The sequence below is a fragment of the Cebus imitator genome, unplaced genomic scaffold (genome assembly GCF_001604975.1).
Source record: "Cebus imitator isolate Cc_AM_T3 unplaced genomic scaffold, Cebus_imitator-1.0 Scaffold13, whole genome shotgun sequence".
Lineage (NCBI taxonomy): Eukaryota > Metazoa > Chordata > Mammalia > Primates > Cebidae > Cebus > Cebus imitator.
Window position 1 is genome coordinate 960,804 of NW_016107328.1, and position 25,387 is coordinate 986,190.

Sequence of the window (25,387 nt, forward strand, 5' to 3'; positions counted from 1 at the left end):
CATCTGATTACTTCCGCTTGTTCATACCCGCTCTCTCCCTACAGAATGACTTGCAGCCTCATTTCTATTTCCATGGCACTCTTTTCTTCACGTCTCTTTTCCTGTATACCATTCTGTTACAGTTTTTGTTTCTGATTTCCCCTCTTAAACTCTAGACTTACTCAGTTAAATATAATCGCTTCCTCATCGCTGTAACTTCAATTCTTGTCACAAAAGGGAATCAAGGAAAATCTGTGATATTAATGACATAGCATCAGAAATAGGTGATTTTCAAAGAGGTTTCGAATAACTCTGAAAAAACTTCTGAAAACGTAAAACTTCTGAAAAACCAAAGTGTGGTGGGGAAGAGAGCGCTGCTGTATATGAACATACTCACTGGGTTCCTTCTGCTCTAAACTGTCTTAGCTCATTAGTGGATCTTATTTAAACTTTAGGAAAAAATAAGTTGGCCAGCTAGGTGTCAACCTTCCTCCCACTGGCACTGATATTTACAGCAGGCTCAGAACATTTCTCCAGCTTTACGTTGCACAGGACACGTAAAAGTGCTGGCTGAGCTGTAACCGAGAGAAACTGTGCATAGTTGCATTTCTTGTCTGTTTATCCCCGGCTAGTATTTAAACTACAAGTTCTTATCAGAAGTTACTTAATTTACAACACTATTTGCCTCTGTTATTATCTTCCCAAAGCCTATGAAAGTGATTTTAAAAGAAACCCAAGATTTTCCCTTTTTGTCTTCCCTTCATCAGCTCCAGTGTGACTGCTCAACACATCATCAGAAAGTACTTTAATAAAAAGTAATTGAATACTGAAGTCTGATTTCAATAGGAGGCACTGGGTAGACCTTACTGCAAGAAAGACCAGAGAGACTCATTTTCATGGTAAGTCCTCTAGTTTTCCGCCTAGAATGTGGCGTGCTTGTGCCAGGTTACAAGCCCAGTTGGTGTTAAATGCACGGGCTACACAGTAGGCACAGTGCTGGAAGGAAGAAGAGGTAGGTGACTGGGTGGAAGAATGTCCCGAGCAGGTAAGCCCAGTAGAAAAACAAACTATTTAAATAACATCCCAATGGAGTATTTTTTATTTAAAATTTCCATAATTTTATCCAGTTAGGAAACATATTACCATTTTCCTGTATCTATCCTCTCCTTAATAAAAAAAGACTTTTTAATATTGATTGGTACATTAATATAATTCATACCATACTCTGGTAAAACATTTAAGGCCCTAATATTAACTACTCAGTTTTCCTAATAAAATTTCTCATAACTTCATATACGATGGAAGGAAAGTACATCATTTTCAGTTATGAAGGTAATCTTTAGCATCTATAATATCGTTCTTAATCAATTTTAAAGATAATATCTTGTAACATTTCTATTCAGTATGTAACACTTTGGTGTTTATGTCTCTACAAATAAAGAATTTTTTTTTTTAATGGAAGGTTTTAAACATTCCAAATGGCGTGGAGTTATGGGCATTTATTTTTATGTTACCAAAATAACATAATATTAAATTCCTAAAATGTGCATGCATAAAAGAAAGTTTTGTCAAAATAAGTGCATGCTGCCTTCTATGATATGAATTCATAATCAATAGATACAGAATTGCCCTGTAAAGGTGCCTTATAAAAATCATAGATAATTAAAGATAATAGAGAAAAACTATCTTTTCTAATACAGTAAGAGGCAGAGAGGTATTTTTTTTTTCCTTCTTCTTAAAATACTGTATGGAATTGGGTTTGGTGGTAGGAGTAGAAAGGCAGTGGGAGCGAGGCTGGGTGAGAGGGGTAATAGGAAACAAGGCCTTTGCAGCCTGGCACTCCACACTGAGCACGGCCTCCTAGACAGCACTCACTCCATCCCTCCTTCCACCACAGAACCTGCCCCCGGGCGGCTGCTGTGCCACAGGCCCTGTTGTGGGCAGTGGGAATGGAACAGTAAACAAGGCAGGAATGTCGCCCAGAGACCGGTGGGGCTCACCTTCTATGAAGATTCACACAGATAAACGTATCTTTTAGGATAAGCTTTTTTTTTTTCCCCCAGGAAATTTCATGGAAGTAAAGTATAACTTTCCTGTAACTGTCTAATTTTTGTTATCATTTCAAATTACTAACTCTCATGTTAGTTTGTATCTTAAGACAATCTAAACTTAGAAAAACTTCTGGTGAACTTGATGTTGATGCTTAATTTAAACTTCTTACCTGGTCCTTACCTAAAGTTTTTCTTTAATGATAATTCTATAATTATCTTGCCAATTTGCCCAGTAATTGTATAGCAGCCAATTTAATACTATATTTTTCTATGCATTTTGAATTCTGAAATGTGCATTTCTTTATCTCAAGGCCTAGAGTTAATGATTCTATATTTTCATTTCAGTGCACATCAGAATTACATACAGATTTGTTTTTTTTTAATTACTGCATATTATTTCAAAAGTTGAAATCATTTACGAATTTTAGAAAACTTCTTACTAAAATATTCTTCTATTTTTTTAAATGAAACCAACTATGAATAAAAAGGGTTCATGTATTATTATTTTTATTAACTACAGGGCTCCCACTGGTGATTGGTTTAGTTTTCCAAACAGTAAAACTCAATTGTCTCATAAAATTTAGAAGACACCATTGTTTAAACAAACTAATATAAACACAACATTTAAAAAATGTGAAGTTAAAAAAATCTAAGCCCAGATTTTAACATGGTCCTTCAATATAAACTGATGATGAAAGGCTGTTCTATAGACAAAACTGGCTATAAAATTTACACACAGTTACAGGGGGAGGCAAGAGCAGAGCACAGGAAAATGATCATGCATAAGCTGGACAGCAAATGTGTACTGGAAAGGAGAATTCCTACAAATTCAGATGACTGGTCAGTCTTCACCCTCCTTTCATTATTTTAAGAAACAGAGGTTTCCATTGATTGTTTCAGAGAGCACATGTTTATTACTTTTACTAGTTCTTCAGAATCTTTATATTTGGACTTAACAGCTATGTATATTTGTTTACTTGTCATTGTAATTCTTTTCTCCATGTATATTGTGTTAGCTCAGAGTTCCTTTTGGGCTTCTTTAGAAACATTCTTAGCTCCCTGGCAGCCTTTTACAATGTATTCTTCTCTGATGGTTCTTGTCCATTTTGGTCTCATCATTTTTTCTCTTCCAAAAATGTCTTATATTTACTAATTTAATAATTTCCAGTACGTTTACAGATTTTGAAGAATTTTGTTCAGTCATTTAGTGGAATTTTAGGGGAAAGGAGGATACATGAATAAGCATCTCTGAAAGTGAAGTTCTTGACTATTTTTTGAAAAAGCTCTATATCGAAAACTGGTGAGTTACCCTGTTTTTTAGAATATATTCCATTTTAGCAGCTAATCATGCTTATAGTTTTTATTGTGTAACGGTGTTATGGTTTTAGGCTTTGAAAATTTTAAAGAAAATATATAATATCCAGAATGGAGACAGCATAAAAAATTAAAATACTTTAGTATTCTTTAAAGTTGGGTGAGCGAAATGGAAGACAGGAAGCAGCTTTTGTTTGGGGCTCTGTGTGTGGCAAGTAAGGCAGTAACCACCTTAACACACGGCATGTACTGACTCCTCAGAGGAAACCTGTTAATATTGGCAGTGCTGCCCCATCTGACTAAAATGTAGAGAAGGAGCTTCCCTGTGCCACTTAAGTAGTAGTGGTAGTGGCATTTGAATTTAAGTCAGATTCTAAAGCTTTTTTCTATGGGCTACCCCTTCAGGGGCCAAAAAAAAAAAAAAAAAAGAAAGAAAGAAATTTCTTAATTCTAGGAGGCAACAGACATGCAAATTAAACTGTTAAACATGTCCTCAGTCCAAGGCTAAATTCACAGTGCTTTGCTCTTAGTGTTATGAGTGTCTGGAAGGCCACATGAAACATATAATCTGTGGTGTTGGAGAGGGGGTAAATGTGACCCGGACATAGAAGCAATTACAGATTTCTTAGATTTTTAAAAACGTGACCTCCACTCAGTGAATATTTACAGAGCACACACTGAATTTCTATACTGCTTGGATTTCTATACTGCTTGAATTTCTATACAAAGGGCAAAAGGCACATTCCCTCTACACTATGTGCCCAAGCCAGTCCGGTGATTAACAGGCTAGTCATTGCATTGTCATATTGTCCTAGTGACAGCAGAGTACAGCACAAGGTGCTAGATGCTCACTCAGAAAAGATGCATAGTACCCAAACTGGAGTTACTCCATACTTTTGGAAACAGTCCATTTCAATAATTAAACAGAGGGGAAATATACTAATGTGAAAATCTCTGATATAATCTCTCTTCTGAGGCCGTCAGGAAGTGCTTACTAAAGTGCAGACTGACATGTTTTCCACATCTGAGAACCTCTATTCTCTGTATCCAGGATGGAGTTTTACTCAGTTGCATCGAGTTTTCTGACCCAAACCACTGTTGTTAACAGTGCTATTAATAATCACAAGCGAATAGCTTAAAAGCTCTTTGGCACAGCAGTTAACACACCTCCTCATCATCCTGACAAGTGGTCAGCTCCAACTACATTCAGCTGCTGTAGGTGTGTCCAAGGGTGTTAATATGCAGGCAGTTAATTCAGAGGTGTTCAAGAGTAATTACGCAGCCAGTCAATGAAGACTGCCACCACTTGGGTCCATTAAAGGATCTGCGCTGTTTTCTTTAGCAGAAGTAAATGTGACTGTTACTTCTGTTAACTGTTTCTTGCTCTACCAGCCAAAGCACTGGCTTTGTAATATGTATGTCTGGATTAAGTACAATTGATGTATATTATTAGGTTTAAATATTAAAACAGAACTTTACGTTTTTAAGACCATCTTGGCTCACTGCAACCTCTGATTCCCGGGATCAAGCTATCTTCCCACCTCAGCCTCCTGAGTAGCTGTGACTACAGGCATGTGCCACCACACTCCACTGATTTTTAATTATTTTTTTTGTAAAGGTAAGGCTCATTATATAGCCTATGCTGGTCACAAACTCATGGGCTCAAGTGATCTTACCACCTTGGCTTCCCCAAGTGCTAGAATTACCGGTCTGAGTCATGGTGCCTGGCCAAAATATAACTTTAATAATGAAGGTGTTGTTGTTAATTCCTACCTCGGCATTTCTTTTATCAGCTGATTTATTTCATCCTCTACTGTTTCTAGTTTTACACTCTTGGGAGACTTAATTTACCATGTTTGATTGAATTATGAAGAAATTACAATACTTTGGCTTTGGCTTATAACATTTTGACATTAAAAAATTCAGGTAACTTCCTCATCTAATGTGAAGGATTTCGACTTTAATGTTACATTTATATTCAAAGAGAATGCCTGGTAATAAGAAATTTAGTATATTCAGCAAACACTGGGAGTACTATTTTTCAAATATAAAACTACAGAGGAAACATAGGAGGGCAACAACTCAATTGAGGGAGTTAGGTATTAATTCTGACTCCACTAATAACTAACTGCATTAACACTTGAACAAGATGTATAACTCTGTATTTATAGTCCTACTTTCATCATCTATAAAATAAGGATAATCATATTTAGCGTATACATGGCTATTGTGAGGCATTAAAGAGCCACACATATGAAATTTCCGGCACATGTGTGCTCTCAAAACACAACCACAAGGTTCTACTCCTAGTGTAACAACATAAGCTCCAACCAAACCTAACCTTGGACAAAAACTAAATTTTGGATAAAATACAAAAAGCAATTACTTAAAGTTACTGGGTAACGACTAGGTAGATTCTAAAGGGTTTCTGACACTTGAAGAAAGGTAACTGAATGAGGTGACTTCTTCGGGTGCTCAGCATGAGGACAGGCTGCAGGAGGCATGCCAAGCGGCTAAGGCTCCAATGGAAGGCTCCGAGTCTTTGCTGCCTGAAGAATCACAAGCCAAAGTTTTGAGCAACCACAGCTGCTGGAAAGTGAGGAAGGAACTGCAGAAGGAAGAGAGCCAGAGATAGGGAGCCACAAATTCTGTGTATGAACTGTCTCCAACTCTCCAGTGACAACTGAACCACAAATGCATAGAGCAGACCCTAAGTATCCTTGAAAAGGATGAAGGATCTCATCTGAGATTTTAGCTGCTTACCAACAGATACAGTCTGTAGTTGGAGTTCAATTAAGCTATCTGCTAAGATATTGCAAATAAAATAAAATAAAAGCAATACTGTTTGGAGGAATATAACAAATTCCAGAGTTTCCACAGCACAATATTTACTCCAATGAAACCAGATTAATTAGCAGAGAAGGAATTAAACAAAGCTCTCAAAACTTCATAATGTATAAAAGTATAAGCAGGGATCTCAGTTTTAAAAATCACCCACTTTTTCTTCCTTCCCTCCTGTCTCACCTCTTCATTCTTTCCCTCTCTAGAAACTCCCCACCAGCAATGCATGCTTATCAAATTATGTTCTTGCCTAAGAAATTCCAGAGGATAATCTTAAACCTGGCACAAAGCCCCTGTGGAATCCCCCCCACTTAGCAGGAGTCAAGAACAATTAGTCCGCCACCACTGGTCTGAAGTCAAGGTAACACCAGCCAGACATCCAGGTGGGCGATTACCCAGGATAGTCATTGGAACAAGACTCGCAGCCCCTGCGCTCTGCAGCACTTCCACCTGTGTCCCACACCAAGTTTCCCTTTAAAAACTGTAGGCTACATTTTAAAATTTCACCATCTTCTCAACTGGTTGATTCTCTAATTAAACCTGCTTTTCTTCCCATCAACCCTCACCTCCTATGTTTGCCTCTTGTGTTTGGCTTTTGAGCAGCCAGCAAACAAACCTTGGTCTGATTACAAAAGAAAATATCCTGGTAAAGAACAGAATAAAAAAAAAAAAAACTCAGCAGATAAGTAAAAACTATTAAAAATCAAATGAAAATTTTACATCTGAAAATAAAAAGGATCTGAAATGAAAAAGTCACCAGATTGCCTTCAAAATACAAAGGAAGGAGTCAGTGAACTTTGAGGTTACATTAAGACATAGACTGGTCTGTAAAAAAGACAAAAAATAACAGAAAATGAACAGAGACTCAGCCTATAGGACAATATCAAAAAGACACATGACTTAAATTTCTCAATTCACAATGTCTTCAGTGTTTCATTATTTTTTTTCATGGTATTTACCCTAGGCCAAACCAATAAGTAACAAATTTGGTGATTAAATTGTGAGTACCGAACAATTTACATATTTATTTCCCAAAACTTTGCCGCTGTTTGAGAAGTAATATATTATTTTATAATATGTATTATAATTGAAAGGAAATATTTTATTTCATTATTAAATAGTAGCAATTATTATGTATATAGAGTGCTACGTAAGTTCTCAAACCATGGGATCAGATAGGAGGGCACTGTCACTTTCATTTCCCGATCCATACTTATTTTCAGATAATGATTATTGTTTATCTCAGCACCTGCTAAAATACTAGCTTTACAAAGATGTGACATCATTAAAACCAGTAACATATGATCTAATGCTGAAATGAAACTATAAAGAATTATCTTAGGCTGACAGTTCCCACAGTGTGGAAACAGGGAAAGGGGCAAGTAAAATACCTGAAGAAACAGTAGCTGAAAATTTCTCCAATTCAATGAAAACAGATAAATGACCTTGGGTGCCTGGGATAGCCTAATGTTCTCACTTAAAACCACCACATTAAGCACCCAATATCTGTGAACACACACTTATTACTTAGGAAGAGGGCATACTCTCCTTTGTTCATGTTTCTTCCTGCTGCTTCTGGTATCAAACGCAGGGAGGTAGGACTGCTTCTACGTGGAAGAAAGGGACAGAGCAAAGGCCAATGGAAAAGCAGCACAGAAGACGCCAAATGTTAGGAGAGGAACAGAAGGCAGCATCCTGGAGGACTCACAAGTATTGAGTCAGACAAAACTAGTATTTTGACATACCCAGTCCTGTGGCAAATAGGATCGGCATTAACAAAAGAATATTTCTAGTGGTCAACACTTGATCAGAAAGAGGCTGAAGAATGTGCTTTAGCACTTTATTCATATTATTGTTTACTGAGCAATTACCACATGCAAGGTACTAGGAACACATGGGTTTTTATGGATTTATATTACCAATAAGGAATAACCAATGACAGCGTGAATAAATAAGGTAAATCAGTTTGACAAATGACACCACCAGGACTGGGTGTGCTGAACCAGCTTCTGGCTGAGGGTATGGCCCCTGGACACTGGGTGCTTGACAAGGGCTTCTCTGACCAGGTGCCCGTGTATGCTGAGGATGCAATGCTGAGAGGGAGGCAGTCAGGTACCTGGAGACAAAGCCTCCAAGGAGAGGAAGAGTAGATGGGAAGGATCTGGGCAAGAAATGAGCTGTGGCTCTTCAAGGAACTATAGAAAGGAGATCAGTAAGGCTGGAGTTAAGACAATGGAAAAGTAGAATAAGATAGAGTCAGGAAGGCGGGGAGAGTGCCAAGTGCTGGATCATGTAAGTGCATATGAGGAGTGTGGATTCTCTTCTAACTGGAAAGGAAGGCACTGAAGGATTGTAAGTATGGAAAATATAAGATCACATTTAATTTGAAAAAGTCATTGTGACTGAAAATGGACGAGTAGTGTGGATTAGACCGAGAAGGATGGCAGAACTGATTAAAGAAAAAAATGACTTGAGGTTTAATTTAAAGGCAAAATAAAAAAGACTAAGGAACTGAATATGGCAAACAGGAATGCCACTAAAGAAATTATCACATTATATGAAGGCAAATTTATGGCTATCCATTGAAGATTTTTATCTACATTTCAACCAAGGAGACTAGAATGCTGACATATGTATGTGATGTCTGGGAGACTTATGTTTCTCTTTTTAGTTTATTTTTATTTTTGTTGAAACAGGGTCTGGCTATGTTGCCCAGGCTGGTCTCAAGCTTCTGGCCTCAAGTGATCCTTCCGTCTTGGCCACCCAAAGCACTGGGATTACAGGAATGAGCTACTGTGCCTAGTCTGTTTCTCTTTTTACTTATCTATATGCATTTTTCTGTTCACTTTTTGGGTGAGATTAGAGGACAGATGTTTGAATCTCCATTATTTCAAAGGAGTAAGAGACAATGCCTTTTGATTTGGAGGTCTGCGATCTACTATAGCATCAATAATGGACCTAGCCACTTATGAACACATACTATTTACCCTGAATTTACAAATAAATAAATGTAAACTGGTAACGTAGGGATAAAGACAAGTTTGGAGACTTTCAGAAGAGTTTTTAAAATGTATTTTGTTGTATTTGGCATATATGAGAAAATGTACAGGCTCCCATCACAACAAAGATAAAACTAACATGGAAATGCAGTAGGATGAATAGTAGGCCAATCAAAATTATGCTGTCCTAATCCCAGGAACCTGTTCATGTTAACTTATCTAGAAAAAGAAATTTCACAGATGCAATTTAGATCTTGAGATAGAAAGATTACTCTGGATTATCCTGGTGTGCCCTAAATATAACCACATGTCTCTTTGTAAAAGGGAGGCAGAAGGAGATTATAGATACAGGAGGAGAAGGCTGTGTGAGGATGGAGAGGTTAGAGTGATGTGCCTATAAATCAAAAAATGCTATAGTCATCAGAAACTGGAAAAGACAAGGAAAGGAATCCCCCTGAGAGCCTCCAGAGGGAGAGCGACCCTGCCAACTCTTTGACTTTGGCCTAGTGATAGTGATTTTCACATCTGGCCTCCATAACTATGAGAGAATGCATTTCTATCATTTTTAGCCAAAAAAATCTGTGGTAATTTGCCACAGCAACCACATGAAAATAATGTAGCAGGTAGGTAATTTCTTAAGATTTTAAGTAAATTTAATGGAAGAAAAAATAAAAATGAGATTTACCACTTACTACCTACATACATTATCTCATGAAATCATCAATAGCAACCCTATTATTATTAGCTCTTTTTATTAAGAGAGAAAATCCATATATGTCATGCCCATACCTATGTTTACTGCATTTGTAACTGCTCTGACATTGGTCTGATCACCAATGCATAATTGAGGAAGTGACTTTTTGATTTCCCAAATAAACTTAGAGATATACAAGAATGCTATTTTAAATTTTTTCATGCAAAATTCTACCTAAAATAAAAATCTATCCATACTCATAAGTTTAACTGAAAAAAAATTTGCATTTCTTCTTTCCATTGACCTCTTTTTGGACAAAGATTGAAAAATTAAAAATAATTATCAAATAAAATTGAGATAGTCTTATCAGATTTATGATTTCTTTAAAACATTTTTCCCATTAACATTAATCACCAATCCAAGGACAGAAATAAAAACTCCGTGTACCTAGACCAGCTCAGGAATTTACAGATACCATAGAGCATTTACGGTGAATAAAAAGACAACAAGCATGTGGACACTGACTGGGTGTCTGACACCGTGCTTAGCATTGGTGGTGTGGCAGTGAACTAGCCTGACAGTTTACTCAACGGCAAAACACAAGTGACTGCTATCCCAATCTTCATATCAATGCAATTATTTACATAAAAAACAAGCCTCATTTTAAAGAATTAAAAAATTAATATTACAGAGAATAATAATTTACTTAGAATAATAAGTTAAGCTAATAAGTGTCACTTATTACCTAAGCTAGTAAGTGTCACAGGTTATATTTAAGCTCAAGAACACCTCACTCCAAAGCAAATGCCCTTAATATGACATCACACGTTGTTTGACTATTGGCTTAAAAAAGTTATTATTTTTAAAGTCATGGGGTCTTACTATGTTGCCCATGTTGGAGTACAGCAGCTATTCACAGGTACTATCACAGAACACCATGGCCCCAAACTCCTGGCCTGATTCCCGAGTAGCTGGGACTACAGGCATGTGCCACCATGCACAGATGAATACAAGTTTTGTTTAGATAGAACTGGTTTGGGCTATTAATAAAGGAATATGGTATGTTAAGTTAAAAATAAATATTACACTTACCTGGTTATTGCTGGGGCTGGTACACCTCTTGTACGCAAGGTGGGTTTCCCTCGAACCACTGGAACATCTGCATTTTCTGAACCACCATTCAAATATGTTAATTCCTGAAGCTGTGCTTGCCTGATCTCATCATTATAATCCTGCACAAAAGACAGAAGATAGTATAATTCACCTCATGTTCGAAATATAAAAATATTTAGAACAAAACGCAAGTAATTCTTATTAGAAAAAAGGGTTAGGAAAATAGTTAAATTTACAACACAAGATACAAGTTTACTAAGATAAAAATGTGATGACAAATTTTTTTTAAAGAAAAGGAAGAAAGAAAACTACAGCATTTTTTCCTCAAGCTAAAATTTTCTATAATCAGCCATTAATTCCTTTCTTTGGACATACTTTCCAAGTGAGACATTTACAATAAAATTAAAATATCCTAAAACTGATATATGGGCATTGTTATTTACAACTCAATTCAACTAGCAGGTATTAATTACCTATGATGAACCAAGTAACAGAGAAACAAAGAGGAATTAAGCCATGGCCCAGTATCCAAGGACTTCAATCTAGCAAAGAGGAAGGATATATATATATATATATATATATATATATATATATATACACACACACACACACACACACACACAATAGGATAGCTTACATGTAGCTAAGAACCACAGGGACACAGGGTTTATGTATATCTCCAACAGAAAAGTATACAAGTTGTGAAATTCAACATTTTCAAAATTGAACACCTAAATCTTATTCCTGAAAATTTGCTCTTCTTCTTTCATCTTACACTATTATCCAAATATTCAAGTAAGAAACTCTAGGAGTCATCCTTGATATCTCCCTCTTCCTTAGCACTCTGAACTCCATTCAACAATCCTCAAGGAAGACATGGGTAACTACAAGTGTAATCTACTTTATAGAAAAGGCTTTGTTCAGGCCTAAAGAATCAAAAAAGAAATAGTAACTTCGTTACAAGAAGTGCTGCCTAAGGATGAGAACTAATTACCAGAAGATGGACAGCAGAGTATTACACACAGAGGGAAAAACACATTTTAAAACCTAAAAGCAGGCTGACCATGGTGGTTCACGCCTGTAATCCAGCACTTTTCGAGGCTGAGATGGGAAGATCACTTGCACCTGGGAGGGGGATGCTGCAGTGAGCCGTGATCATGCCACTGCACTCTAGTCTGTGTGACCAAGTGAGACTCTGTTTCAAACGAACAAATATTTAAAAAGAAAGAAAGAAAGAAATGCAATGCTGAGTTCAGGGAACGAAAAGAGGTGCTAAATGGCTGAGCTGAAAAAACATCTGGGTGGAAATAGAAGCTTAAAGTCAAAGACAGAGCGGAGGTCAAATCATGCAAAACTTTACGTCCTATTAAAGATAACTTAACTGTTTAACATTAAGATTACTGAGGAGCCTTTCTTGCTGTATTTCTCTCTTGCTTTTTTTTTTTGGTGACAGAGTCTCACTGTGTTCCCAGCCTGGAGTGCAGTGGTGCGATCATGGCTCACTCCAGGCCTGAATTCCTAGGCTCAATTCTTAAATATCTACTTTTTTTAAATAAAAGATTTCAAACCAATAATCTAACCTTTTACCTTTACAAGTGTAACAGATAAACAAATCAAACCCAAAGTAAGAGGAAAAAAATAACAAAAAATAGAGCAGAAACAAATGAAAAAGAGCAGAAAATAGAGAAAAATCAACAAAATCAAAAGTTGTTTGTTTAAAAGCCTAATAAAATTAATAAACCTTTAGCTAAACTCACCAAGAATAAAAGAGACTGTTAAAATTACAAATGAAAATGGGGCATCACTTGGACTTTAAAGAAATAAAAGATCATCAGGGAATTCTACAAACAACCGTATGCCAAATTATTTGGTAACGTAGACAACATGGATGAACAAGGAAAAAAACTACCAAAACTGACTCAAGAAGAAACAGAAATATGAAGAGAAAATAACAGGTATGAAATAATAAGAAAGATCTATTTGTTCTCTGCCGCAAGTTTCTTACAGGGAGCACCTGAACCCCTTAGAATTTAGTAATAGAGGTGAGAGGAACATCTTTTGTTACTCATAATAAGCCCCTTTCAACCATACCTGAGTATGCTAATGAGGTAACTCCTGGAGGATAGGAGTTATTTCCCAAAAAGACTAAGGCAGAATTAGAGGGTTGAAGTTTCAAGCTCTAACTCCTTATAACCCTTATACCTCTGGGAAGGGAAGAGGGGATGGAGTCTGACTCAGTCACCAATGGCCAAAGACTTAATTAGTCATACTTATATAATGAATCCTCCATATAAACTTTGAATGATGGGATTTGAAGAGGTTCTGGGTTTATTAACTACCTGTCTGCCCTGAGGGTGGGTGGTACATCCCCAACTGTACAGGGACAGAAGCTCCTGTGCTCAGACCTTGCCCTATGTACCTCTTCAACTGGCTACTCGTCTTTATAGTATCTCTTACATTACAGTGACCAGTAATAGTAAACAGGTTGTCACTCTGAATTACGTAAGTTGTTATGGCAAATCACAGGATCTGAGGAGAGGGTTCTGTATTCTCAATTTGTAGTCAAGTTGGTCAGAAGTGAGGGAGGTCTGGGACTTAAAACTGGCACCTAAAGCGTAGCAGTCTGATCTTAAACTTGTGAGGTCAGATGCTATCTCCAGACAGTGTCAGAACTGTAAGTCACCTTAGAACACTGATTTGGTGTCTGGAGAGTCAAAGAACTGGCCAGTATTTGGGGCAGGGGAACATCTGCTATCAGAAGTGCTGTGTGTAGAAAAAGTTTTTTCTTTAATAAGAAAAATGTAAAAATCAATACTCAAAAATTTGCCTTCAAAGAAAAGCCCAAAATTCAATAGTGAATTTTAATAAACATTTAATTAAAGAATTAATGCTAATCCTTCACAAACTCTTCAAAAATTTAATAGGAAGGATCACTACCTTACACATTCTATGAGGCCAGTATTGTCCTGATAGGAAAACCAGATATAGAAAGCACAAGATAAGGAAACTATACACAAATATGCTTATATTAAGCATACAGATAGATGTTAAAGCTGTCAAATAAACATTAAGAAACCAAATGCAGCAGCATAATTAATACACAAGAACCAGGGTGAATTTATTCCAGGATTATAAGGTTGGTTTAACATCCAAACATAAATTAATGTAATAATATAATAAAATAAAGGACAAAAACTACATGGTAACTTCAACAGAGAGAAACACATTTGATGGAAGAATCCAACACTCCTTGAGGATAAAAACACTCATCAACTAGGAAAATCCACAGCTAACAACATATTTAACAATGAAAGACTGAATGCATTATCCTAAGACAAGACAAAGATGTCTGCTATTACCACTTCTACTCAACATTGTACTTGAGGTTCTAGCCAGGACAATTATGTAACAAAAAGGAATAAACAGTATCTACACAGGAAAGGAAGAACTAAAACAATCTCTGTACACAGGTGGTACAAACCCGTGTATAGAAAATCCTAAGTAATCGACAAAAAAATTAATAAAACTAATAGGAGTTTAGCAAGGTTTTAGGACACAACATTAATATACAAAACTCAGTTTTGTTTATTTACACCAGCAGTGAACAACTCAAAAATGAAATTTAAAAAACAATTCCACTTACCTCAGCATCAAGTATAACATACTTAGGAATAAGATCACAAAATAAAGCAAAAGTTGTATACTAAAAACTACAAAACATTCATGGTTTCTTTTAATCTAAATAAAATGAAAAAATATCCAATGTTCATGGACAGGAGGTCTTAATATTGTTAAAATGATAATACTTTGCAAACTGATCTACAGATTGAATTAAATCTCAACTAAAATACCAGCTGGCTTATTTGCAGAAATGGACAAGTTGATCTTAATATTCATATGGAAATTCAGTGGAACCCAGAACAGCCAAAACAATCTTTAAAAACAAGAAAGTTGGTGGGATGGCATGTCCCCGTTTCAAAACTTACTGCAAAGTTATAGTAATCAAGACAGTGTGGTAATGGCATAAAAGAGACATAAAGATCAATGAAATAGAAGTGAGAGCTCAGATACAAGTTACAGTCAATTGCTTTTTAAGTAGTGTCTTCTACAGCTGGTGCTGCAGTAATTAGAAAGCCATATAAATATAAAAAAATGAAAAAAAAAAAAATAAAGGGGGAGATCCAAATACTTCATGTTATACACACAAAATAGATCAAAATGAATCAAGGGTCCTAACTGTAAGTAACTAAAACTAAAAAAACGCTTAGATCAGGGGTGTCCAATCTTTTGGCTTCACTGGGCCACACTGGAAGAACTGTCTTGGGCCACACATAAAAAACACTAATGATACCTGGTGAGCTCAAAAAAAGTAAACAAAAAAAAATCTAGATGTTTTAAGAAAGTTTACAAATTTGTGTATGGGCCACATTCAAAGCCCTGCTGGGCCGCACCCGGCCCGTGGGTTGGAGAAGCTTGTCTTAGATACAAACATAAGTAGTGAATCTTCACAGAGTATATTGAAAAGCTGTGGCAAGAAACTGAGAAGGATAAGAATATATCACATTACAAAAGCCACAGAAAGTCAGTGTTGTATTTACATTCTGTCAAAGCAGCAAGTCCTAATTCCACGGGATTCATTAACAATAAAGCCACTACTGTCAAAAATAGTCGTTTGGGTGAAAGGTGGAGCTGGAATCTATTTCAGTGGAATAAAGAATAAATAGCAGTAAGCCACAGAAAGTAAAGGCAGGAAGCTTCTTTCAGCTGTATGGCCACCGTGAGAACAAGAGAGAAAGGATCATAGCTTGTAGGGAGGAGCAGAGGATTTTAAGACAGAAGAAACATGAGCATACTTGAGTGTAAATAGATGATTCGGAGGAGAGAGATTCCTGAATTATTTATTATTTAGAATTAAAAACATGAAGAAATTCAGGAAATTTTAAAAAATATTACCCCTTTTCAAAACAGAATGCAAAAGAATTACTTGAAACTTATGGAAGGCATTCTAGAATTAAAAATATATATATGAACACCAATCAAAAGGCAAGTTGAAATCATAATCAGCTAACATTTGCAAAGCAGGAAGAAGTAAAGGCAAATGATGACGAATAGAAGTCACTATGATTGACAGGAAAAATTAAGAATGGAGTCAATATTTTATTGTAAATATAGATTCTTTCCCTGACTTATTTCAGGTATTGTGACCTCAGGGGGAGCGTCTGAATCTTTCCATCATTATTTTAACCTCTCTAAAATAAGCCTATTAGCATGTCCCCAGCCATTTTACTGGAAATGTGTGAAGATAAATATATAATTTGTAAAGCACATTCTAAATAAGTGATTTGTAAAACTCTAAATAAAATGTGCTATGTAAATGTTAAATATTTGCCCTGCTGAAAAGTGTTAGGAGGTGTAATACTAAATTGTATGAAGTTAAAAGTGATTTATGTGGAAAGAACACGGTTGAGGCCCTATTCAAAAACATTAAAAAATTAAAAAATATTCTTCTAAGTAAGGTTAGGTGATTATAACAATATCACAAAAACTATAAAGTCCATTTAAGATATCATCTTTGAAAAACTACATTTAAAAATAGTATAGTATGGAAAGAAGTATGGAATTTGAATCAATCACATCAAATTGAGGTTAAGCTTAAATTTAACCAACTGAATTTAACAACTATGTAATTTTGGACAATTTTTTAAAATTCTAGGTGACTATTTCTCCTGGTATCAAATGGACACTACTGATATATCCATTACAATTAGAATTTTCTTGGTCTTTGAAAGAATGCTTTTAAAGTAATAGGGAACACAAATCATCCATAGTAGCTTACAAATGAACTTATTATTGTAATTTTACATTTTAAATTATCATTTTAACTCCCTGTCTGAAAAGTGAAACTGTTATAACATTAACACCATTATGAATTGTAAAGAGAGGAAATGCAATTAAAATTTTGATTAAGTATGTGTAAGCAGGACTTGACTATCCAGTGAGCTTAGAATCTATTCAAATGTATTTTAGCTTGAAGAATGGAGAAAATGTTTTTAAATGAAATCATTAAAATAAACTCAACGAAATTCAGTGGGCTCTCTGTTAGAAATTTACTCTACAGATATATTTGCCAAAATAGGCCAATATTTATGTCTGAGGTTAATCTTAGGATCACTGTATCTATTGTGACCTATAAAAAATAACCTTAATGTTCATTATTTGAGGACCAATTAAATAAACTCCTTAACATGTATATAATGAAATATTATACAGACATTAAAAAGAATGAAGTAAAACTACATATTCTCATAGGAACAATGTCCAAAATCACGTAAGTTAAACTGATATGACATGTGACTTCTGGTACAGCTAAGGGAGGAGCTCAGCAAAGCCTCTGCCATAAAAAGCAAAATAAAAACTGAAAAATGGTTAAAAGTAACCATTTTAGGAGCCTGAAAACTGACTAAAGGTCAAAATACTAAACTGAAAATACAATATATTTATTCATTTAAAAGTGCTACCTTTCAGGTAAGAATAATGGAGTCTGGCCTTCTTCTCTAGGGATGCACCTAGTATTGCCATCTTGGGTGGCATCAAGAAACTGACCATCAGGCTAGACAGAAATTGGACCAAGATTCAGGAAATAAGACAGCCTTGAGAAGCTCGCCACACACCTCTGGCTGGATAGAAGGCTATGTGCATGGACAGCAAGAGAGTGGGAAAAAGCTCTCCATACATCCTCTCCTGAAGGCGAGTGCACATATATGCAGGGGAGACAGGAGGAATCCTGGAGGAAGGGAAAAGCCAGGGCAGACAGGATGAGAGTCTTCTTTGGATCCACTCCCCTGTGTACACACACAGCTCCACCATCAGAGGATGAAAACCTCCCTAACAGAGGTATCTGAGTACAAGCTCCCCCGGCTGTCCACTAAGCAGTGCTGACACAGACAACATCTCTAGCAGGCCAGGTTTAAAAATAAAACCAAGAAAAAACATGTTAAAAGAGACATTATTAGCTGTAACTATGAGGAAGACAGACTGCAAATTTAGTCCAACTAAATTATTTAAAAAAAAAAATCACCTCAACAAAAATAACCCCTCTGGGAAGAAAATAAATCCAATTATAGGTTTGCTATAATATGTTATCCAAAATAGTTTTCAACAAAAACTAAGAACCATGCAGAGAAACAGGAAAACATGACCCATACTCAGGGGGAGAAAAGCAGTACAAAGAAACTGTCTTGGAGAGGGCCCAGATGTTGGACTTGCAAAAAAAGAAAAATTAAAAAGCATATTATCTGCAATGAAAAATTCACTAGAGGAGTTCAACAGCAGGTATGAGCTCACAGAAGAATTAGTTAACTTGAAGATTGGTCCAGTAAACTCACCCAGTCTAAGGTACACAGAGAAAAAAGGATGAAAAAAATGAGTCTCAGAAATCCAGGGAACACTGCCGATATGTATCAACATGCATGTAACTGGAATAAGGGGGTGTGTTGGGGGGAGAAAGGCAGAAAAAGTTTAAATAGCTGAAAACTTTTCACGTTTAATGAAAAACATAAATTGATAGATGCACAAAGCTTAGCCAACAAACAGGATAAACATGTACATCACAGCCAAACTGCTGAAAACCAGAAACAGAAAAAGCCTTGACAGCAGCAAGCAAAAACAACAGATTATATACAGGAAAACAGTAAAATGATTAATGACTCTCCTCATCAAAAGTAACGGAGGTCAGAAGGTGGCAGAGTAGCGTATTCAAAGTGCTGGAGAAACAAAAACCAAAAACTATCAACCAATAATTATATAACCTATATTTTAGTATGTAAGTGAAATAAAGGCATTCCCAGAAGAACAAAACACTTTTTGCTAGCAGACCTAGGTTACAGAAAAGTTTAAAGAAAAACCTTCAGGCTGAAAAGAAATAATACCATATGGCAACTCTATCCACAGGAAAAAATGAAGGTCACCAGAAATACTGTAAGTTAATATAAAAGACTCCAGAAAAATACTGTGCTACAAAGCAATATCCCTCATAATTACAGATGCAAAAATCCTTAACAAACTATTAGTAAACCATACCTAGTGACTATAAAGAAGACTATATGCCATCATCAAGTGGGATTTATCCTCAGAATGCAAATTTGGCTTCACATCCGAAAATCAACTAATGTAATACACTGTTATTAACAAAATAAATGAGACGAATACCACACAATAATCTCAGGTGGAAAATGACTTGCAAAATTCAATATCCATATTTATACACATATTCATGATAAAAACTCTCACCAATTAGAAATATAAAAAAAATTCAACATGACGAAGGACAGCAATATAAAAGCCTATAGCCAATGGTGCAAGACTGAATGCTTTCCTCCTAATTTTAGCAACAACTGCATTGATGGTTCTAGTCAGTGTAATAAGGAACGGAACACAACAGAAAATAACAACAACGTTACATTTTAAAAAATTAAAGGCATCCATATTGAAAAGGAACTAGTAAAATTATCATTATTCATAGATGACATGCTCCTGTATTTCACTAATTAGGATTCCACTTAATCATTGTAACGATTCTATTAAAAAACACCACACTGCAACTAATAAACACATTCGGCAAGATCATGAGATACTAAATCAATATATAAAAATCAATTGTATTTTTATACACTAGTAACCATCTAAAAATAAAATTTCAACAGCTGCACTCACAATAGTATCAAGAAGTATACAATATATACAAGTAAATTTTGCAAAAGAAAAGGAAAAGTCTGACGCCCTGAACACTATATAACGCTGTTAGGAAAATTTTAAAAATTTATCCTTTTTAAAAAGTGAAGAAACATCTCTGTTCATGGATTGGAAAACTCAAAATTGTTAAAGTGAAAATTATCCCCAAACTGATCTACAAATTTAATATAATATCTATCGAATCCTAGCCAGCTTTGTTTTGTTTTACAGAAATTAAGATGCTCATCCTAAAACATAAATGAAAATGCTAAGAAACCAGAAAAGCTAAAAAAAAAAAAGTTTGAAAAACAACAAAGTTGGAAGATTTATACAACCTAGATTTCCAGATTTACTTAAGGCTAAAGTAATTAAGAGCACACTACTAGTATGAAGACTAGGCATATAAATCAATGAAAAAGAATTTAAGAATGCAGAAATAAACCATATATTTATGTTTAGTAAATTTTCAACATGGTATTAAGGTACTGAATGAGGAAATAATTGTCTTCTCAACATAAGGTGCTAGGAAAGCTGGATATCCATCTAGAAAAAAATCAATTTAGAGACTAACCTCAAATATACAAATTAACTCAAAATGGATTTTAAGTGAAAGAATACTAAAAAACATTTAAAAGAAAACAGTTGAAAATCTTAGTGACCTTCATTCGGCGAAGATGCTTTTGGCCAGTCCAGATTTGGTATGAGGGAAATTAGTTTCTACCTCTGGATGAAGGACTGTAAAGGTCATGGGATAAAAGGTGCTACTGCAGCCATCTTTGGAAAAACAGAATCTGTCTCACCTGGCTGGATCCACACTGCCTGGTCCACACTGCATGCTCACCAAAACATACACCTCCCTTTAGCTGTGGTCTTGCCATAGTTTCAATTTTGTACTCATTTATATGAAAAACTGATTCACATCTGACTTTTCTATTAAACTCCATGAGAGATCATGTCTTTTATTAGTCCACACGTGCCTATCACATAGTAAGCCCTTAGAAATTTTGTTTTTAAACTAAATGAAGAAATGGATTGTCACATTTGCTTGTGGGAACTAAAGAAAATACTAGCTATTTCTGTTCCCAGGTTATTACATATTTAATGCAATTCCATGTCCTGGCTTTTTAAAAGCAATAGTGATTTAAATATCCTTTCCCTATAAATATAATCATTGTTTTCCTCACAGATAATATAATCATAATACATGTGCTGTAGTATGTAAGTCAATCCACCAAACTAGCCTGGGATGACTAAAGATAGTCTTATCCCAGAGAGCTATTTGGCAGATGTGTCAGCTTCTATAAAATAAATTGTCTGCAGAGCCAAAGTGTTGAATGCTTTATGATTCTTTTTATCAAGAGCATGCAAATGACATAAAAAGTCCTTTTATCAAGAGCATACAAATCACACAAAAGACTTAAATCGACATTTGTTAACAGAGGTAGAAATGTATTCCCTTTAAATTGTCACAGCCTTAGCAATGTCAAGGTGTTTAAAAGGGTTAAAACAGGCTGTCAATCTTTAACAAAACATCCAAAATACTTGGCAGAAGCTAAATAGCCCTATCCCCTCTGTGCTCATTATGGTTATGTCTGTTATTGTATTTATCATGCTGTACTAAAATGTCTGTTGATACTTCTCTTTTCCTCTAAATTACATCTTATATTATACTAAATGAGGGCAGGGACTACTTTTATTCAAGTCCGTATGCCAACGCCAAGCACAGTGCATGGCACACAGAAGGCCCTAATGGTTTTGTGTTGGTGAACCAAAAAATCGTGAAGTGTCACATAAAATCATAGGACTTAGGGTTTCAAAACCCAAACTAGTGACTGTGCTATGCAAGTTTTTAGCCATGTAACCTTGGCCCTATTATTTAATCTCCCTAAAATTCCAACACCTCATATATAAAGAAGGAACAATGACAGGTAATTCACAGGGACACTGTAAGGTCTACTTGAGGTGATGTCCATAAAGCTTTTTAGCAGATAAGGAGCCATGTAAATAACAGTTACAGACAAGAATTATCAAGGATTAAAGTAAACAAAGGACTTTAAAGTACAAATTAACTATCAAGAACAACTGTACTAACAGGGATGAGGAACTTTTTGATTTCTTCCAAAGCATGCCCCATCCTGGCATAAGCTTCTGCAGGTGGGGCAAACACTTCAATGAGAACATGGAGATCATCATTGAGATGGAAGTACTTTGCTTCTCCACTTTTCCTCAACTCTTCTTCCTAGAAAAAAGAAAAAAATAATAACATTTAAAAACGTCTAATCATAAGAAATGAAAAAATATATATATAAATAAAAACTACCCCCCAAAAATAAAAACAATCCATTTGGCACATGGTTGTCATAGAAAATTCACGTGACAGCAGACACCACTCTAACAAAGATGGTTTAAGCTATAAATGTGATCCTGACCTTCCCTGGCTTTTACACAGTCCAGAGGCTTCCTACTGCTGCTGGAATAACATCCCCCTCCAGATGTTGGCAGGTAGGAGCCCCATCATCTGCTCACTTCTGCTGCTAGGTTGCCTTCATGTTCTTCAGTCTCCTTTACTCATCCCTCAGCAGCCACTGTACACGCTTCCTCTGTGCCTTTCAACCTGGCTGAGCTCATGTGCTCACTTCTACACTGGCTATTGTGTGTCTGTGATGCTAGTACAAGGCACTTATCACTATGTGAAATACCTTATTTTAAAAAACATGTCTATTTTCTATTTTCCCTTAGTGGAAAGTGATTACCACGGAGCAGACACTGTGACTGCCTTGCTTAGTGATGCATTTTCCATGTCTTGAAAAGTGTTTGGTATACAGATGTTCAACAAAGATTTGTTGAATGAATGATTAAACATTCATTCAATGCTATGTCAATTTGCTTGTTCACATATTCATTTAAAAACCATTTCGACATGCCAGGCACTATATTCTATCTGAGAATAAAACAGTGAATAAAACAAAATGAAAGATTTTATTACATTATTTTACATAATTATGACAAGTTTTTAATCTTTGTTTACATAACGAAATTCAGGAGGAAAACTAAAAGAAGAAAAAACAGATCATTAAGGAACTACTAATTTTGCTCCTTTGTCTTTTCCTAACTAACCTTCAATTTTAGGTCCTGATTTTTCAGAATCTGGGTATTCCATTAGTCTTTGTTTCCAATGTTAAAATAAGACAGATTAAGATTAACAGAATCTGAGACTAATTCCCAAAAGATAAGAAATCTTTCTAGTCTTTTAAAAAGGCTATCCCATAACCAAGAGACTCCCTGGCAATACCACCTTTTAAGTTGACAATTAGGCAAGAGGCCAATGATGAAATGCTAGAGGTACGTAACCACTGACTTCACCCTTGCAAGATTCAACTTCTGTTACTTGACTAATTTGAACTCTTACAAAGAAAAGAAAGACACAGAGCAAGAAATGGGCATGGGATTTAGTCAGCTATATTTTCATCTCAGCTATGCCAGTTACTAGTCATGTGAGTTTCGACAGACTATATGTAATCCAATACTTAATTTGCAAAAACAGTTTATTAGTAGCACGTGTATATTAATGTAGAACTACTGAGAACACAAGGGACAGCTTTATATAAATGCCTGGTGAAAGGAGGCAGTCTATATACTACCTAGTACACTGCCTAACATATAGTAGGCACTCAATACATGCTAGCTTCCTTCACATTAATAGAAAGTAGGCCAATGTAGGGTCACAGCCCTACAGGGTCATGGGGTGCCCCTTTCGCTGTGCTGAGGCACTGGATCCAAGAAATAAAGAGACAGTCACAGAGGACTGGAAAAGAAAGCTGGGCTCAGGGAGCCACGCCACTTACAAGCAGAGACAGGCAAGGCCCTGAAAGTCCAGAAGCATCTGTATTTATTAGGTACAAGACAGGGGGAAGGGTCGGGAGTGAGGTCATCTACAGGTTTAATGATAGGGCATACATAATCACGTGGGTAGCAAGCAAGGGGGCCATGCCATTAGGTCACCTAGTCAGACAGGTGGGCCGTGTGCAGTAGGAGGCTGTGCCGTGCACAGTAGTAAAAAGTTGTGTACAAAAAGGTGGTCTACCCCCATTAGGTCACCAAGGCAAGGAGGTGAGCCACAAGTGCCGTGCCCAACACTTCTTATCTGGGGGCTGGAGACTTCAAAGGATTCCTATAGAAGGATGCTGTAAACCAATGCAGTGGGAGCTGGCAGAATGTGCTCTTCTCTAAGATATTTTATAGGAGGATGATTAGCCAGCACAGTAGTGAGAAAAGCTGACATGGTGTCCAAAAACGTGGTGTGATTATACCAGAGGGGTTCTTCTCCCTCGGTTATTCACAGGATCTCAGGCCTGAGGCCTGCTTTCCACAAGAACTGGATATAAGGTACTGCAACTCCGTTTCAGGAGAAATAACTCTTGCTCTAAGCTGGCCATGCAGCAGATACTGAGTGGTGCCGTCTAGGTCCTGACCTGCCATATAGGACATGCCCTTTCAGGCAGGGGTACTATCACTTGGGTCATTGATTCTTGTCCTGGTCTGGCTGTTTTCCCATGTACTTGCTTCTGTTCTGTGACTGCTCTAGGCATCCCTCCTACTACAGACTACTACATGGTTATATAGAGGATTAAATAAATCAGCACTAAATGTGCCTGTACAGCTCTGACTACAATCCCTTATATGATTATATAGAGAGATTATATGGAACTAAGTATGATTATATATATAAGATAGAGATAAGTAAGCAGTAAGTTATACTTCAGGTACTAATTGTGCCTGGGGTCTGCACAGCTGTCCTTCCTTGGTGCCCATGTTGGGGGTTACCCACAGGCCAGAAAAGGAATGAAAAAATATACGAGAATATATGTAAATATAAGCTCCCATAACATTCTATAAATTCCCTTTGAAATTTGTCTTGACCATAAAACATTATACCAACTCTTCATTATTATAATCAGAACATTTCAACTATTTGATCTGAATCTCTCTCATTGCTCAAGTTTTAAAAATTGGATTCTCGCCGGGCACAAAGGCTCATGCCTGTAAGCCCATCACTTTGGGAAGCTGAGGTGGGCAGATCACAAGGTCAGGAAATCTAGACTATCCTAGCCAACGTGGTGAAACCCCATCTCTACTAAATATATAGAAATAAGCTGGGTGTGGTGGCGCACACCTGTAATCCCAGGTACTCGGGAGGCTGAGGCAGGAGGATTAATTAAAACCAGGAGGTGGAGGTTGCAATGAGTTGATCATGCCACAGCACTCCAGCCTGGCAACAGAGCAAGACTCCGTCTCAAAAAAAAAAAAAAAAGTATTCTGTGTACAGCAATTCACCTCTGAAAGCACAAATTATTGAAACAAACATTTATCCCTTTCTAATAGAATACCAAAATAATGATTTTAATGAGTGATTATAATTGTTCATTCTTATTCAAGCATTTTTATTTCTATCAAAAACTTAAGTTGCAACAGAGAGGATTTCTTATCGTAGCTGTAGCCATGGTACAATTCCAGAGCAAGGAGTTATTACCAAACTATTCTATAGATTAATGATGAAAGGCAATGTGTTATTTGGAGAAAAACACAGATGTTGAAATTCTGCATTAAATCCCAAACCCAACATTATTTGTATGACTTGGGCAGGTTACATTACCCTCATCTTAAAG

General features: G+C 36.2%; 1 protein-coding gene across 9 annotated transcripts in view; it reads right to left on the bottom strand.

Annotated features, from left to right (window-relative positions):
* Positions 1-25,387, bottom strand: part of KHDRBS3 (KH RNA binding domain containing, signal transduction associated 3) — a 200,261-nt gene that overhangs the window by 84,478 nt on the left and 90,396 nt on the right. For all 9 annotated transcript variants that reach the window (XM_017499818.2, XM_017499777.2, XM_017499761.2 and 6 more), the window contains exons 4-5: positions 21,814-21,960; positions 10,971-11,110 (exon numbers count right to left, since the gene is read on the bottom strand). In XM_017499818.2, the coding sequence (XP_017355307.1) occupies positions 10,971-11,110; positions 21,814-21,960 (287 nt within the window). The remainder of the gene's footprint in view (positions 1-10,970; positions 11,111-21,813; positions 21,961-25,387) is intronic.